General features: G+C 36.7%; 2 protein-coding genes across 5 annotated transcripts; both read left to right on the top strand.

Annotated features, from left to right (window-relative positions):
- The first annotated feature begins 702 nt into the window (after nucleotides 1-702).
- LOC148700696 (large ribosomal subunit protein mL46-like) lies at nucleotides 703-9946 on the top strand. Of its 2 annotated transcripts, none has more exons than XM_088707091.1 (5): nucleotides 703-938; nucleotides 1181-1246; nucleotides 7636-7765; nucleotides 7929-8054; nucleotides 9824-9946. In XM_088707091.1, the coding sequence occupies exons 1-5, from the start codon at nucleotides 781-783 to the stop codon at nucleotides 9872-9874; spliced, it is 531 nt and encodes a 176-aa protein (XP_088563217.1). In that variant the 5' UTR covers nucleotides 703-780; the 3' UTR covers nucleotides 9875-9946. The 2 variants fall into 2 exon arrangements, with proteins under 2 accessions (XP_088563217.1, XP_088563218.1); XM_088707092.2 differs by lacking the exon at nucleotides 9824-9946 and adding an exon at nucleotides 9028-9066.
- On the top strand, nucleotides 9904-14219 carry LOC148700697 (E3 ubiquitin-protein ligase RGLG2-like). 3 transcript variants are annotated; one of them, XM_088707088.1, is made up of 11 exons: nucleotides 9904-10086; nucleotides 11170-11254; nucleotides 11918-12058; nucleotides 12169-12282; nucleotides 12382-12479; nucleotides 12676-12755; nucleotides 12860-12965; nucleotides 13045-13172; nucleotides 13254-13530; nucleotides 13669-13725; nucleotides 13800-14219. In XM_088707088.1, the coding sequence occupies exons 1-11, from the start codon at nucleotides 9904-9906 to the stop codon at nucleotides 13878-13880; spliced, it is 1350 nt and encodes a 449-aa protein (XP_088563214.1). In that variant the 3' UTR covers nucleotides 13881-14219. The 3 variants fall into 3 exon arrangements, with proteins under 3 accessions (XP_088563214.1, XP_088563215.1, XP_088563216.1); XM_088707089.2 differs by having other exon boundaries at nucleotides 13254-13422; XM_088707090.1 differs by lacking the exon at nucleotides 11918-12058.
- Nucleotides 14220-14414: the final 195 nt, after the last annotated feature.

Raw genomic sequence — 14414 nt, forward strand, 5'->3', positions numbered from 1 at the left:
ATCTCTAAGAGGCCAGAAATTAGATTTTTTTCCCCAGACGTGTTCTTAAGCTTTTAGATAGAATATAATAATTTTTTTATTAAGAGTATGACATATATTTTATATAACTTTTTAGAAAAGTACATTCTCAACCAAGCATAAGCTAGTTAGAAATGTACCAAATTTTCGTAGTCAACCAAATACATAAAAATTATTTTTTCAGGCATTATACACCCAAGCTTCAGCTTTCTAAAAAAAAAAAAATAATTTGAGAACCAAACGGGTCCTAAACTCAATCCCATGATAATGAGGTCATCCTTCCAAGGCTGAACCTAAAGTGAATCTAAAATCTTTAACCCAAATACAACTTGGTTAAATCAAGTTGGGTGCATTTGGAAGTTAGCCATTGGGCCGTGATCCTCGAGTTCAAATTATGTTGGATGTCCAGGTGCTATGACCAAAAAAATTTGGGTCGGATCTCCTGGTCCCACCTAACCTTAAATCTTCTTGACATTTTTTTAACCTAGCCAAGTCAAGTAGGTTGTACATAGCCCACACAAAGTAGGTTCAAATCTTGCTCTCGGCTTGGGCGGCCCACATGGATCTGAGCCTATTTGGTGGAGAAGATGGGCCGGATGAAGGAATGCGAGTGTAATTCTTCGATCGGGTGAGTTTTGACTTCTGGGTCGAACGCACCGATATCGATACGCCCCCGCTGTGTCCCCGGGTTTATGGGGGGCTCAAGGAGGGTTCGCGTCGAAACCGAGCGGAAATCGGGAGAGGGGGGGAAAGGAGAGGGAGATGCAGCGAGCCGCCGCTTCGCTGCTCCTCCGAACTCTGCGATCGCGAGGGTTCTCCTCGTCGAGCTCCGACAAGATCATCGCCACTGTCCTCTTCGAGCGCCTTCCTGTCGTCATCCCCAAGATCGATCCCGTCGTGTACGCCTTCCAAGAATTCTCGTGAGATTTCAATCCCTCCTCATTTCCTCCTTTTACTTCTTCTTCTTGCTTGATACCGCAATAAGAGCCCCAAGATTGGTGATGAAGTTTATATTAATCGGAAAAGATTGAACTCTAATGTAACTGATAGCATCTATTTGCGGAACTCCGTTTTCTTGATAGCATTTTTTTTTACTTCTTTTTAATAAATTCTGATGAGCTTGAACGGGATGGATAGGATGATGGTGAAATAATTTATGTAGGTTTCGGTGGAGGCAGCAATACCGGCGAAGGTACCCTGATGAGGTCTTGGGAAGGGGCGATGCCAGGTAAAGTTTTTTAATCTTTCTGGGACTTTTGGTTCTCTGTCAACTTCAATAATGATATTATATTCCTTCCTTTATAATTTCTATTAGCTAGCTGAAATCAGGTTAAAGGTTTGTTATATGCATGTTAGCTTTGTGAATCTTTTGGAGGTGAAGGAGAAACATCAGAAGCATAGTTTTTAGATTTTGAAGTGGAATGCTTGACACATGCATTCATACGTCAACATTAGATTTTAAGTTATGGTGCTGGCATTTCCTTTTCTTCTTTTTCCTATGAATTGTTTGCAGCTGATATGACGAGTAAGAATCATCACCAACATAAAGTCTATGCTACCTAAATGGAGCGGGTGCCAAGTCTCCTATTTTCTTGTGTGGTTTCTATCATTGGTTGTCTATTGTTCCCTCCTAATCATCAACCTATTATCTCAATTTGTTACCTCTTTTAAATGGGCTATCACTGAATTATGCTCAATATCCATAGAAGACCTGAAGAGGGTGTTTGGATGCCTCACATGTCTATCCATGTTATGTTCTTTATATTGCTGGGCTGCATAGTTTGCAAACTGCAGTTTAATTGAATAAAGGTGGCGGTAGAAGGGATGTGATGTGGATGGACGTACCATGTCTGCTGCATGTATTGAAATTCTAGCTGCAACTAAATGATTACATTTTGTCTCTCCGATGTATTATCGTGTTTCTTGTAGGTAAAATGATATTGCGAGGATAGTTGGATGAAGCATACAAAACATCCTTAAAATTCAACTCCAGTTAATGCATTTTGGTCCTACTAAGCTTCCTATATCCTGATTTCTAGTTTCATCCTTCTTGACATTACTCTACATTTTCAAGCCATCATCCCCTCATCTTGAAAACTTAAATGTCGTGAACTTTTCTATTGCTTCTTGGTTGCTCCTAAGCTTCCTCAGAAGTAGTTAATTCTAATTACATCCTTCCGAACGTGCACATAATTTTTGCTCATGTGTCCTCTCAACAACTCAAGCTTCTTATAATGTTATATTATTATAATATAATGTCTATTTTATAGCAAAACAAAGTCAGTCATATTCTGTGATTATAGAAAACTATGATGGGCAGACCCTGCATATATTTTAAAGCTGGTATACTACTAATCTTTTATATATATTTTTAGACAAATGTAAGTAATAGTTCTGAATTGTGGTATGATTTGCTTTCTGGATTATGTGTCATACATGTATATCAAGTATTGTACATGAATTTTCCATGTATAATCCATAGGTTGTTGCATAGATTTGATTTTTTTGGGTTTGAAATCTATCCATTGATTCCATTGATTGTCATAAACAAACATAAGCAAGCCTTACCATTTGGATGGGTTGTTTTATCGATGTTACTTCACATAAGTTTCCTGTATAAATCTACAGAGTGTGATTCCTGTCTAAAGCTGTAAATGGAAAGCGCCAAATATATTTTGCCAGAAAATTGTAAAACCTTTCAATCTCTTTTGTCATTGTTTCTACATAAGTCTTATTGTTCTTGATTCATGAGTATGTAATATTCTCTCTTTGTTAGACATAACCATGATGGAATAAGTCCCAATTTTTCCTCTATCTTCAGAGTCATATATTGCAGTTCTGCTCTGAAGTTAACATCAACCAGCAGCTAGAATGTGCTATCTTTTGTACGGCATCACACTTGCTCCAAAATCATTTTCATCCTTCCTCATCCACTTTCTGAAGCTTCTGGTTCTCTCTGTATTCAAGTGTTTTTCATTTTTTTATCATATTCTACCAAAATTGCATCTAGTCCTATTATTGTGGTTCCTAATCTCTATATCATGTATGCCTTGATAATGTAGCAACCAAATTACGATTTTTCTACATGATAAGGTTTGTTGTGTTGTTATGCTAAGGTTTCTTAACCTCTTTTGTAATCTAAACTTTTCTGAGAGATCCAATTTCTTGCTTTGACTATGGAGTCGACTCTTGCAACCACTCCTAGCTCAAGCAACCAAGGAAATGACTAGTAGGGTTTTGAAAATTGAAATTCATTACCTACGAGAAAACATTTCATACTCTCTGCAAAGCAGTGAAAACATGGAAGATTATATTTTCTTAGTAACTTCAAGTTATCGATAGATTTCTCCAATTTCTTCGATCACAATAAAGATTGCAGAAAACCTGGCATATAAAAGGATGCTTTATTTTAAACTTCTTGTTTGGTTGTCATGTACAAGAATGGTGCCACAAGGAAGTGGTTAAAAACCATTAAGCCTCTTAAATGGTTGGTGCATCCTTTACTGATGTGCTTGATAATATGAAAATGATGAATATTTTGGAATGAAAAGTCAGTCATCTGCAATTATAGGGATGGACTCTGCCATATTGCTGTGCATATTCATATGTGCAAAGAGAAGCCACTAGTATGATGGATATAGGAGGCTCATGTGCTCAATTTTGGTCTCTTTCTTGTTGTAACCTAAATATGTCTATTGTTCCAAAACTGGAGAAGATGTGACTTTGGATAAAAATGTTCAAACCTTTGAATAGGACTTTGACATCGTCAAGTTCCTAATATACCCAAGAATAATCATCAATGAATTTCCTACAAAACTGGTTTAGTTTAAACATAGCTGTAATTATTTGGTTGCCTTGAATGATCATTATTAGTTTTGTTCCTGATTTCATGATAAAATAATTTAGTAGTAAGGAAGTAACAAAAGTTTTTATATAACATGCATGCAAAATTTGGTTTACCTACTTCCATTATCTTAAATAATGGAAACACATATCTAAGTCAGTTTTAATCATGGTGGGAGATGACTTTTTTGAAGCAAAGCATAAAATTTTGTTGGATTGTGTATCTGCACGCATAAAATACTTAACATGATATCTTGCCTGGCATCTTGTTTATATTCAATAAATTCATCTGTTTTAACATGGGAATTGCTTCTAAATCCTGCAAATCCCTTTTGCTCCAAAATGCAACTTTAGTGATAAGGACTTTGAAAGAATAAGTGTTTTTGATATGAACTGAAAGGTTGTAAATAGATTATGAGATGTGCACTGAAAAGTCAAGGCTAAACTATTCATGGTGCAATGGATATAAAAGTTATTGGAGCAAAGCATGACCAGCATGAGGTGAGATATTCAGTTCCAAGATTATTCCCTCATTAGATTTGCTGAAATAAACATATAATCATATAAACATAGAATGATTGACAGAGTTAAAAACACCACTTAAAGAATTTCCATTTTTTTAGGAAGGTTTTGGATAATACATTTTAGCTTGGTTTTGTCTTCTTATATGAAGATGCTTTTTGTGATTGATCTTAATAATATTTTGGATGATTTGAAGAACCTGTGGAGTCAGATGCATTCATAATAAATGATTTTTAATGAAAGAGGAAGTCTCCCTTGGCTAAAGATTTTAGTCAATTATAAAGTAATGCAGAACTGGATTAAAGTGAATTTCACATCAATAATATGGAAATGCTAGAAAGTATCTTATGCTAGACTTATAGATTCTGAATCATATGATAACCGCCACGACCTACTCCTACCACCTTATGTGTGCATCCTTGTTTGGTAAAATTTTATGTTAGATACTGTATGTGAAAAGAGAAGTATGCAGGAACATCCCTTTCCTCGGCGTGCTTTTTCATGCTTAACATATACAGATGCATATTGGTTTCAACTATCAGAGACATTGATAAAATCTAGTTAGTCTGAAGTTAAGTAAGCATAGATAAACAGATTCGAACATTTTATGGATAGAATATCTTGGAAAGAAAGCTGTTCAAAGACCAGGAAAGAAAACCTTCAGGAATCATGGGTAGTTTTTATAAAGGATATGATGCATTTCTTAATCTTAAGAAATCTGCTAATACTGCATATGCAAAGAGAATATCGTTAACTCCATTACTTAAATGGTTAAAGGTTCAAATAATTCAACATCGTCACTGCACTGGCTTTTACTTAAAGAAAATTTGTTAGGTAAAATTTTAATTAACTACTCTAGTTAAAACCAGAGGCTTAATCTACATGCCTTATTTTCCTAGTGTTTGTAGTTCATTTAGCTAAACAGCCTGCAGTCTGAATTTCAAGATAGACTTCTCCTTAGAAATCTTTTGTTTTAACAAGCCAGCTGGAGTTAGTTTCATTGCCAACTGGAGAGGATTTTTTTTGTATTATCCTTATCATTGGCAACAAGCCTTATGCTTTATATTTGGCATACGCAAGGTCCGCCGTACCGGTACCGGTCGGCGTACCGGTGGCCGGCCGGACCGGTACGGTACCGGTCCGGTCCGGTCCGTACCGGTACCGTACCGGCCGGTATGCGGTGGTTTCAAAAACCACAGCGCGCGGCGCTGTGGTTCTAAAAAAAAAAAATCGTACCGGTGCGAACCGGCCGGTACGGGCTCCGAACCGGCCGGTTCGGATAAAAAATCGGGATATACCGGTTTTTTATCCGTTCCGGTACCGGTCTAGGACCGGACCGGTACGTACCGGCCCGTGCCGGCCGGTACGGGCCGGTACGGCATTCCATGGCATACGAGCTTCTCTGTCATCCTATAAATTATTTATCACAAACTGTCTGACTACTAGGAGGTGTATCTTAACAGCGAATTGGGAAGAAAATGTCCATGATACATCAAAAAAAATGTGAAGTTAGATATTTAAATTTCACAATTACATACTGTACTGTTGTTCTAAATGTCCTTGTTCTTTGTGACGTGATTTGTAACTCAATTTTGTATAACTATTGATCATTTTCTTGGGGAAAAGGTGACTACCAAATTGATTATGTGCCTGCTCCACGAATCACAGAAGCTGACAAAACCAATGACCGGAGGTGTGTCTTTTTTATCTGGTGTTCTGGTGGTGCTTGAATTAATGGTTATCTCCCTTTCTTTTTTGCAAGGCATAATATCATAAGATTGAAGAAAACTGATGGGTGGTAAAAACATGAATTCATGGTTGTGCGATGGCACTCTTTTTCTTTTTTAAAATAATATGGGTTCATAAATCAAAGATATATAGTATTTAGTGGTCATCAGGATAGTCAAATATTTCCGTGCATTGGGCTGTATTTGTGCCATATATTTGGCTCACGATCCATGGATTATGACCCATCACAGTTAGGGCTTGTATGGTCCTTAGACCACTCGCCTTCTCTCTGTTCTCATCTGGTACCTTCCCATCCGTTCTTCCACATGCTTGTTATCTTCTTTTATTATTGTATTGATCCCATTCAAGAGATTTTAATGGTCCTTTGTGTAATCTCTGAACCAACTGTTGATCTGATTGTTTGCCCCTCAAATGGACCTCACCCTCCAACTGTCATTGTCATGCATGAAATCTGGATTTCTACATGGTATATAAGCTTTCTTCCATGTAAACCCCCCTACTAAATTTTCTCACCCATTTACATCTTTTTGGGAGTAAATTTGTATAAACATAATAAAAAATATTGTTCTTTTTTGTTGGGCCTCAATGTTGATGTTGTACTGTTGATAACTTGACTATTATGAAAGAAATGTATACATTATCTCCAAAGATTGGTCTAGCATGCGTGTGTGCACCATTTATTGGTAAAGATGATACGGTCTCTCTATTGCTGCTTCTCCTTCAACCAAAAACTGTGCTAATGGTTTGTTTTTTGTGAAGATCATCACTTTACTAAAAGGTTGGTTTAGTTGCTATAGGGTATCCACGTCGGAGAGTATATTGGAAAGCAAAAAAGGAAGAAGTATGTAACTTCTAAATATTCTGTTGGAGGTAATGCTAAGTGCTAAGTCTTAGGACTTCAGTTATTCAGATGCTTACATTGTGAGCTGGCTGTTGAGCAAGTGCCAAGGTGCATATAGATTCGGTATGATGTTTCTCTATGTATCAAAGGAAACAATTTGAGGGGGTTAAGAAATTGTATTTAATTGATAAAATCTGACAGTATTTACAATTGTATTTAATGAAAAAAGAAAACTCTAGAAGGGTACATTAAATAGAGGTCTTTAGTCAAAAATTGAACTTACATGAACAGAAAATTGGGCAACAAAAGTGCTTGTGATTATGCAGGTTTAACCTTAAAAGAAAAAGAATAAAAAAAGGAATTGAAGGATGCAATCATCGAGAGGATTGGGGGGCTAAGAAGGACATAACTGCCAGTACAAAGAACTTGGGATATGTTGGTCATGATAATAATTGTATATATTATAAAGCATGATGAACATGCCTTCTCCCTTCATGGCTACAGTTTATGGATTACGAGTGTTCTAACTCATGTTGCCAGCATATTTTAGATTTTTTCTATTCATCTGTCGTATACTGCTATGCAAATAGCTGGTTATCAGTTTTTCGTTTTCCATTTGCCAACCCTATTTATTTTCATTGTTTGCTGTCTGTTATCTATAGATCATTGCAGAGAGCACTAGATAGAAGACTTTATCTTCTCCTCAATGGTAGCACATATGGAGCTCCTGACAAGAAACCTGTTTGGCATTTCCCAGAAAAAGTATATGAAAATGAAGAGACTCTGCGACTGGTATTTCCCTAACAAGTTCTTTCATTTACAAATTACATATATCTACCTTATAATTTATCTTCAAAAAGTTTTGCTTGTTGGTGAATGACTGAGGTTGTGATTCAACACCCTTCTTTTGAAGAAGTCTGTGTTTGTGATGTCTATGTGAAATCCTTAATTTCAGTGTGCAGAATCAGCATTGAGATCTGTACTTGGAGGACTTCATCATACGTATTTTGTTGGCAATGCTCCTATGGCCCACATGGCTGTAGAACCAAAAGAAGACTCATCAGATACTCCATCCTTTAAGGTACCAGTCTTCATATCTTCTTTTTAGGACCTTTTTATACATATATTGCATGTTTTGCTTTTAACAGGCCGAAGGTTGTAATTAGTAAGAGTGCTGACATGTTGACCCGACAATCTTCTCCATTAGACATTGGTTTGAACTTTTGAGGGAATTTATGAAGGCAACCTACCTTTATTCAAATACTAACTATGATTTGCTTTGTCACATATTTGAGTTTTTCAGAAGACCAAAACCTTTAATTTGACCCAGGTCAGTTAAGGGCAAAAAGGGGATCTCGGAGGTGCACCAGCCTAATCTGTTAGGGAGAGAGGCAAGGCATCTTCATGGATGAATGGAGTAAAGAGATAAATAAGTGGGAAGGCCTCTTTGAGAGAGAGAGAGAGAGAGAGAGGGCCACTTTGGTGGTTAGAGAAGTAGACGCGTGTATATTTCAATGTACATTAAGCAAACACCACACTCACACAGAGAAAGAGGGGAGGATAGTGTATAAAAAAACAGAAAACTGAAGATTTTTCTGTTTTTTTCTATTTTAATAAATTGCTTAAACAATATGAAGTGGCAGTAAAGCTAATCCTTTTCACAAAAATATTAGTGTATTCTTCTTTTGAGTCCAATTTAGAGGAAGAATGATATTTTGGAAGTCTTTTTATAAGTAAAAAGTAGGTAATTTTTAAGTCTAATGAAGTAACGTGGTCTGTAGTGTTTTTCTTATCTTGTAGAGAGGGTTATGTGGAACTTTTTAGGAAGCGTTGAGACTTTAGCTCGCATGCTGTTCCCGGATTCTTCTTGGATGCATCCGATGCTTATGTTAAATATTCTATTTTTCAAAACTAAGAAGACACTCTAGATAATTGTTGGTTATGTTTGAGATACTTTCTCGATACCTCCAAAAATTAGAGAAAGGCTACTTTCTTTCCTTTTTGATATTTATTTTCTACTGGTGAATGGTCAATTTTACATGGGAGAATCGCAGCTGGCTTGGGAGCGGTCCAGATAAATCTCATACTTTCAGCGCACCAAACATCACACCCTCTCTGACACCTGGGCCCACATCTTGCATTTAATACACCAATAATGGCGTTGGGTGTCGTGAAAAGTAAGTACATTAACGAGGAAACTTCCTCGCTGGTCACCAAGATCGGGGTCCTCTCGGAGTCACGAGGGGATTCGATTGCTAACCGCCATCTTCTTCTCCGCCCGAAACGGTACGCTTCTCCTCCTCCCCGACGTAATTGGTACTCCCTCTCCCCCGTTAATCTCTCCGCATAATGTTTCAGTGGGAATCTAGCGTTATTCCATCTCTTTCTTGCTTGATTTGTTCATTTTTATCATTTTCTACTGTTGCTTTTGGTGGAGATCTTATCAATGTAGGAAGCTTTCAATGATTTTCGTTGGATTATAATATTTAATGGGGTTGGTTTAGTGATTTGGTCGTGTGGGTCTTTGGAAAGTTCGATTTTTTGAGAGTATTTTAATTATTCTGTTGGGAAAAGAAAAATTAGGTTTGGCTTTTGTACAAGTATATGTTCTGACTAATCTTCTGATCCGCTTTTCCACAATCTAAATTTGTTTGAGCTTCAAGAATTCTGAGTTGGATGTTTATACCTTCAGTTATTGTTGGTGAGGATTTTGGGTGTTTTCATGCTTGCTTTTCTTGAAATAAAGGAATTTGAATTTTGGTTTGTTATCGCCTAGAATTTGGGTTTGCATCTTCATATATTTCTGCCGGAAATTGAGGTTGATTCATGTTTGGTTTTGGTCTTCAGCAGAGGGTTTATTTGGTGGTTGAGGGCTGTTTTCTTCGGAGAGCTGTGTGTTAAGAAGTTTGCTATAGATTGGAAGTGTGATTATGGGAGGAAAATGGTCGAAATCTAGGAGCCCCCATCGTTATTCACATAATTATGGGACTCCGCCTTCACGAAGCACTTCGAGGTACTCTCCTTACCCAGGGAATAATCTACAGCCTAGAACAGTAGAGAGGGTGCAGAGAAAGTATACAAAAATAGGTGATGATTACCACTCGCTTGACCAGGTATTCCAACCCCCCTACTCTTCATCATATTTTAAATATCTCTTTTTGATGCGTTTATTGTACTTCTATTCTATGAATTTTCAAATTCCAATGGGAAAGAATGATTTAGCTATTATGTGCTCTTCTGTGTCAGAAAGTATAAAACACCATGCTTAAATATGCGGTGTTGAGAAGTTTTTGAAGCTGAAAATGCTGAAAAAATGACTGCTAGATATCAAGTTAACGTAATCAAGGTCTAGGCTTACTCTAGGTTACTCGCAGGATTGGTTAGAAAAATTAATTCTGTCCCTTGTTAATATGAAAGGAATTTTTAGGTTTTCAAGCAGGGAGGTGGCTTTAGTTTCTTGCTGAAGTTCATAGTTGTAGCAAGACTAGAGAAGGCTTGATATGAAGTAATCTATGGCACAGGAATCAATGATGAAATATGATCCATAAAATTAACCGCAAATAGATGGTATGAGGCGTTCCTTCTTTACATCATTAAAGCTAACTAAACTGTCCTGTACAAGGTTGATAGGTAACACCCATGATGGAGCAGGACACGGGATGCAAATTGTTGATGTTTGACAAAATGGGGTTTTGCATGGGATAGGACATACTACCTCCAATGGGGATGTTTCATTTTTAAACAACCAAAATCATTTTTGATCAAGTAAATGTGCATATATTAAGATCATGATACTGAGGAAGAGTCTGAAAAGGAAAGAAGGAAAAATAAAAGAAGTCTCAGCCACCCAGAAGAACTATATCAAAGATAGCACATACAAGGCTTATTCAGTCTCAACTTTAATATTACAAATAAATTTTCTTATACTGAATGTCAATGGGAAGCATATAATGATGCTTTTTCTCAGGTAGTTTCATTTAATGACTTTCACTTCTGTATTAAAATCATCTGCTTTACTGTATGTTAATGGCGGGGATGTAATGTTACTTATTTAAGGTGGTCTTACTTATCATCTCACTTCTATGTCTCAAATAATCTGTGTTAACTACATTCATTCATCAATCTCCACTAAACATTAGCTATCTATCAATATAAACTGTCATACTTTATTGACCTTATATTGTTTTTAAACCTAGGTAACAGAAGCTCTTTCACAAGCTGGTCTTGAATCTTCAAATCTGATTGTGGGAATTGATTTTACAAAGAGCAACGAATGGACAGGTTTTATTTCATAAACTTGTGATCTACTGCCTTTAAATTTTTTGTTATCAGCTTGTGGTTCTGCACCATGTAATTATTAACAGGCACAGAAAATCAACTTATGAAATGCTTTTACTTCTTTGTGGGCCAAATCTGGGAGATCTCATAAGCGGAAAAGCTCATTATTTTTAATGTAACATCTTGATGCTTAATGCTTAGCTGATATGGAATTTATGCAAAACAGGTGCTGTGATGCTGTGATGGGGGGTGTGTGTGTGTGTGTGTTGTGGGGGGGGGGGGGGGGGGGGGGATGATGTTTTTCCTTCATGTTTTATTATGTTACAGTTACAATTTTTTTATAACAAGTTTTTGAAGCAACCAACAGATTTTTATATTAGGTCTAGGATCCTACTTTATCTGTGGCATTAGCTGATTTTTTCCACTAGTTAAATATCTATATAATGCTTGTTTGAACTAGTACCTGAATGGACTATTCCTGTTGCATGCTCTAGATTTTTGGATAATATATGGGAGAGAATGTAAAACAGAAAGAGAATTATAAGTAATGCTGATTACTTCCACCTCAGTATTTCTGCTAGGTATTCATATCTTAGAAAAGGTTGTGTAAAGTTTAGCCTTAGAAACTTTTAAAATCCTCATTCATGAATCCTACACTGTTACCAGGCAGAGTTTCTTTCAACCGCCGATGTTTGCATGACATTGGGCATACTCCAAACCCATATGAGCAGGCATTATCAATTATTGGAAGAACTCTATCTGCTTTTGATGAGGATAATCTTATTCCTTGCTTTGGATTCGGAGATGGTTAGTGTCGCTCTAGCTTGTAGAAAAAGGTCTACTTAATTTTGCTACAAATTTCAAGGCTACCTTTATAAAACTGTCTGGGGATTCTTGTTATTGTTTCTATATTGCAGCATCCACACATGATCAGGAGGTATTCAGTTTTTATCCAGAGAACCGACCATGTAATGGCTTTGAGGAAGCACTACAAAGATATAAAGAATTAGTTCCACATCTTCGATTAGCTGGTCTGTACGATGCTCTTACTTACATGCTATATTTTTGTCAACCTCATATAGATCATTGTGAAGTTCCTATTTGGTCATGACTCTGGACCTTCTTGACAGGACCAACATCCTTTGCACCAATAATTGAAACAGCCATCGGCATTGTAGATAATAGTGGTGGCCAATATCATGTTCTTCTTATAATAGCAGATGGACAGGTCAGCTATTCAAGATGCTTCTCTTTTCAATTTTTCGTTGTTATTTTCCCTATTCGTAGATTTTTATATTATGCAATAAAAGAGCACTAATTTGTCTGTTTTCTTTTTCCACATCTCAGTTTATAGTATTTTGTCCTGCTTCCAACATGTCTATTTTCTTGGGGATCTAATACTCCTCATACTAATTTGACCTTAGGTAACACGCAGTGTTGACACAATTCACGGCCAGCTGAGTTCACAAGAGCGAGATACTATGAATGCCATAGTCAAAGCTAGGTGATTGACAACATTTGAGATAGTAAAGCCTTTTTATTTGCTTTTTAATCATATATTTACTGTTAGTTATTCTGACTTGCACCTCTTATGTTGGTACTTGGTAGTGATTACCCGCCGTCAATAGTTCTAGTTGGAGTTGGTGATGGACCATGGGACATGATGAGAGAATTTGATGATAATATACCTTCACGAGCATTTGATAATTTCCAGGTTACAAACTGAACATACATAAGTATGATACTACATATGCATATGAAGAGTGGTCATTTTGTGATTTGGTTTTATGCAGTTTGTGAACTTTACAGAGATCATGTCTAGAAATATTTCCAACAGCAGAAAGGAGACAGAGTTCGCGCTTGCAGCATTGATGGAAATCCCATCACAATATAAAGCAACAATAGACCTTCAACTTTTGGGGTATTAGGATGATGTTTCTGATTCATGATTTTGATTAAACAATGTTTCTGCTGTTCAAGTTATTTCCTTTTTGTTCCCCAGTAAACGAAGAGGAACACCGGAAATGACTTCTCTCCCTCCACCAATTAAAAGTCATGGTTCAGCATATTCAAATCCAAAATACTCGCACTCAAGCAGCTCGGAGCAAGGTGCTGGAGTTCATAAAAGGGCGCCAGCCATTCCATCGGAGAGTTCTCTAGAAGAGAAACAAGTAAATAAATTGATTTACATTTTGGTCCATATGCTGAGTGCTGACCTGTTATTTTATAAGGCTTGTGATGAGCAGATCACTTCAAAACTTCTGAGTTTGCTGTATTGGGTATGGATTTTCATGTGGTTGTAGTTATTGCTATATCTGAGGGAACCGTGTCTTCGGTGTAAAGCATATTGATAATGTCAATGTTAATATAAAGTTTTAATTCACGGATGCCAAAAATATTTCTTTTTCTGTTAACAGATTTGTCCCATTTGCTTGTGGCAAGCTAAGAATCTCGCATTTGGGTGTGGGCATCAGGTATGCAGTAGATTTCCTTCTTTTTTCTTCCAACGATACTTAATCTGCACTGATAATATTTTTTTTTATTGCAGACTTGCCATAAGTGTGGAGAAAGCTTGCAGGTCTGCCCAATTTGCCAGAGCCAGATAGCAACTAGAATCAGACTTTACTGATGCTTTGAGACTATCATTCACATTAATGTCCAGAATGATGACTCCATAACAGGTTGTGTTTCATGAAAGTCGGCACACATCTGGGACACAAGTAAAGGTTGAGTACATCATCATCGTCGAACAGTATTCAGTAGTTGCTTTGGTGCAATACTCGTTTGCATACAGCAGTTGGTTCTCAATAGCGGGCAGTTGCAATATAAGCAATGCACCATTGGTGCAAGTTAAAACATGTTTCATTTTGCTGGATTATGCATGTTCCTTTCTCCTGGATTATGTAAATAAATATGTTTTTCCCAAATAAAAGCAATATCAATTTTCCTTTTTTTTTTTGAGGTAAAAGGAGGGTAAAAACCATGTTTTTCCTAGTTTAATTCCTCTTATCAGTTTTTGTTTCCTTCTTCGTATTATATCTATGTTGGACACAAGCACTATTCACTTTTGTCTGGCTTTGTGGATTGGTAATATGGACTTTATTATTTGAGATGTTCATCAAGCATGATATTACTATAAAATAGTTAAAAATAGGGCATCTTT

This window comes from Phoenix dactylifera, chromosome 11 (assembly GCF_051530095.1).
Source record: "Phoenix dactylifera cultivar Ajwa chromosome 11, Ajwa_hap1_PhDact_Kaust_v1.1, whole genome shotgun sequence".
In the NCBI taxonomy this organism is placed as follows: domain Eukaryota; kingdom Viridiplantae; phylum Streptophyta; class Magnoliopsida; order Arecales; family Arecaceae; genus Phoenix; species Phoenix dactylifera.